A 3,231-nucleotide genomic window follows, 5' to 3' on the forward strand; every position below is an offset into this window, starting at 1 on the left:
GGGATTCTTTATTACCTATTTCCTGGCTCGGGGCTAATCCCAAATCACGCCTTGGCCTGCAAGCCAGGCTCGGTGGCCTCAGGGTATTAGAAGGTGCTGATTAAATCCTGGGCTCAAGGGAAGCAGCCAGCACTTGCCCTGTCCCCGGTGAGCACCATGGAGGGGACGAGGATTTAGCTGCCTTGCAATGAGGGGGGCTGTGGGTTTGACTGGACACTTCTTTCCTGCACAGCTGCGATCCCAGGGAGGTAGAGACGTGGCGACAGGGTATCTATGCCACAGCGGCACAACTCCGTAGGGTAGGTGCTTCCTACAGCGACAGAAGGGGTTTTCCCTGGAGTTAATGGAGTTCTCCACAAGGACACTGCATTTGTAAAGCTCCACCCGTGGGAGCTCTAGTGTAGCCAAGGCTCTGGGTATTTTAGCCACCGTGCTGTAGCCCTGCCCGGAGCACTCAGACAGCACTGTAGAGCCGATTTCTGGCCAGCACTTTCCCAGGATAACCCATTTCTCGGTCACCTGCACAGAAACCATCGCTCCTTCACCGCGCACCTGAACGGAGGCGAGAGAGACCCCGTGGGCCACAACTACTTACCCACATCACCCTCCCTTGCAGGAATATGCCTGCAAAAGGGACCGGCAGCTGGGAAGTTCGGGGTGATCCCAGCTCCATCCCTTTCTCAAGTGCTGCAGGGTACAGGGTCATTCCTGAGCGCCTCTCTCTGTTTTTGGGGCGAAAGAAATAAACCAAAAAACGATTCCAGCGCTTTTGAGTCTTTATTAAAGGGACCCCACGCACCAGGTTCAATCCTCTGTCAACCAGCCTGGGCCGAGAATGTGCAAATACGGGCGAGAGCACGTGGGGCTAATCACCACGGTGACAGCTCCGGACCCCCTCTGCAGAAGGATGGGGACACAGCAGGAGACAGCCGGACCCTCCAGCTCGTACTTCGCACCCGCGCAGAAGGGAAGACGGCTGAGGAGTTCGGGATCCAGCTGACAAGTAGGCACTGTGTGTGTTTTGCAATGCTGGAAACAACCACCACCACCGATCCCCCTCATCCCGATTCTGGCCCCCTCCCCTCGCATCCCCCGCCAAACCTGGGCACTAAAACAACACAAAACAAAGACTGCGGCTGCCAGTCCATCACACCAGCAGAGCCCCGCCCCGCCCCCTCTGTTCTGCTGGAGTTAAAGGGGCAGCGTCCGTCCCAAGCCAGGGGGAGAGGACCACGTTGTAGGCGGAGGGTACATCTCGCCCCACAACCATCCCGGGACCCGGGGCATTTTCCTTTCCCTCCCCCCCTCCAGGATGGGGCCAAGGAAGGAAGAAATGAATTGCTGTGCCGATAAGCGATGCCCCCGTGCTGGTCACCTGCCCCGTGGCGCAGTTCGACCGCAGAGGCCCCCTCCCCAGCTTCTCGCCAGGGATAAGGGGGGCTGGGAGGGGGGTGTCTCCTCCAGAAGGATTCAAGTAAATCGATCACAACTCCAGCATCCCCGTCCCCCCCAAATCCACTCTCCACCCCCCACATCCCACCCCAATGCAGCAAACCAAATGGCTGCCTACGGGCTTTGTGTTTCGGTTTGTCACTTTTCCACACTCTGACATGGCGTGTCACGGGGAGACTGGCAGAGGAGGGACCGGCGAGCCGAGCGGGCAGCCTGGCAAAGCGGGTCCCATGTGCAGCACGTGGGCCATCGGGCACGTCTGTGGCCCACTGGGAAGCAAGGTGCCTGCAGGCGTTGTTCCCACCTAACGCTGAGCGGAAGAGCAGCACCGTTCCCATCCCACGTCAGGCTCTGCGGTGCTGGGCCGAGGACACCGTTGGTCACTGGCGTGGGTTTGCCGGTTGAAGTTTTGTGCGACCACACTGGCCGACGGCTCTTGCACGCCCCGCTCCTCTGGACGCTAGCTGGCTGGCCTTTCAGGGAGCGCACAAAGAAAGCTTTGGCCCACAAGGGGTGGGTCTGTCCTGTCAGCAAAGGCCCTTGAGTAAACCCGCCCGCAAGGAGCCAGCGCCCTGTGGAGACACCAGCGTCGGCCGGGAGCCCGCCAGCTGCCGTCCTTTACCCTGTAACTTTCCTCTCTGCGCCTCAGCCTCAAAGAGAAGAGAAGGCCCCCCACAGACGGACCCGCGGCCCTGCAAGCTTTTGCAAAGATCCTTTCAGGGGGTGCCCTTTCTATATGGCTCCATGCGCCTCTGGAAGCAGCAAATGATTAGACTCCGAACCGGGTCCGCTTGTCTCTCCCCGGCCGGCGCTGGGCTCGCCCTGCCGGGACATCTCCTTTGCCTCGGAAAAAATAACTCTGGACGTAAACGTGGGTTTGGGATTTCTTGTCCTTTTTCGCTTTTCTTTATTTCTTTTGAAACCATCAAACAAAAGAAGAAAATCCCGCAATGGGGGCTCGAGAGCCCGGCGCCAGGCTGCTGGGGGGGCGGTACAGGGTGCTCTGCTGGCTGGGGGGGTTGACGGGCGTCTGGGGGGTTGGAGTCCTACTGACTTTGGGCCGGAAGAGGCTGCCTTGCTGGGTGCTGGTGCTGTTGGACAAGGGGCAGTGGTCGGGGTCGCCGGAATCGCTCTCCGTGTAGCTGTAGGCCTGGGCCCGGGAGATGCCCTTCTGTTGGCGCCGCCAGGAGTTGTAGTAGGTGGGGTCGCTGATGTAGTGGTTGACGAAGGAGTGGGCCTTCTGCTGGTTCTGATCCACTTCGTACTCGCTGTCGCTCCCCTGCAGAGACAGAGCGCTGGGTTACTACAGGTCTGGCAGTGCCCGGCCGCAGTACTCAGCCGGCCCGACAAGCACATGTCCGCAAGGACACGGTGCTAGCAGAAGGAGCTGAGGGGGCACCCGCCGGGCAGTGCCACCAGCAGCCCACTGGGCACTGGCCTTGTGAGAGGCAGCTTGGAAACCGTGACCCTACATGACATCAGAGCCTGCACCACCGCACCCATCCTGCAGGCAGGGGAGGGGGTGGGCAGCAGCCCCTCCCTGTGTATCCACAGCGCTCAGGGAACCGGGGTCTCCCATACACTGGTGTGAGTCCAGAGTGATTCCATGGAACAGCACTGGAGTAAGGGAGGGTCAGAATCGGGCCCTGGGGGAAGCTGGTGATTGAGCATGACCAGACCCAGCGCCCGTCCCGGCCTGGTGTCCCTTCCCCAGTGACCAGACCCAGCACCCGGCCTGGCCTGGCATCCCCTCCCCGACAACCAGACCCCGACCCAGTG

General features: G+C 60.5%; 1 protein-coding gene across 1 annotated transcript in view; it reads right to left on the reverse strand.

Annotated features, from left to right (window-relative positions):
* Positions 1-765: 765 nt before the first annotated feature.
* Positions 766-3,231, reverse strand: part of SDK2 (sidekick cell adhesion molecule 2) — a gene marked incomplete in the record, with an annotated part of 161,505 nt that continues 159,039 nt past the window's right edge. The window contains 1 exon segment of the mRNA XM_034789869.1: positions 766-2,731. Coding sequence (XP_034645760.1) covers positions 2,378-2,731 — 354 coding nt within the window.

Source organism: Trachemys scripta, chromosome 14 (assembly GCF_013100865.1).
Source record: "Trachemys scripta elegans isolate TJP31775 chromosome 14, CAS_Tse_1.0, whole genome shotgun sequence".
Classification (NCBI taxonomy): Eukaryota; Metazoa; Chordata; order Testudines; family Emydidae; genus Trachemys; species Trachemys scripta.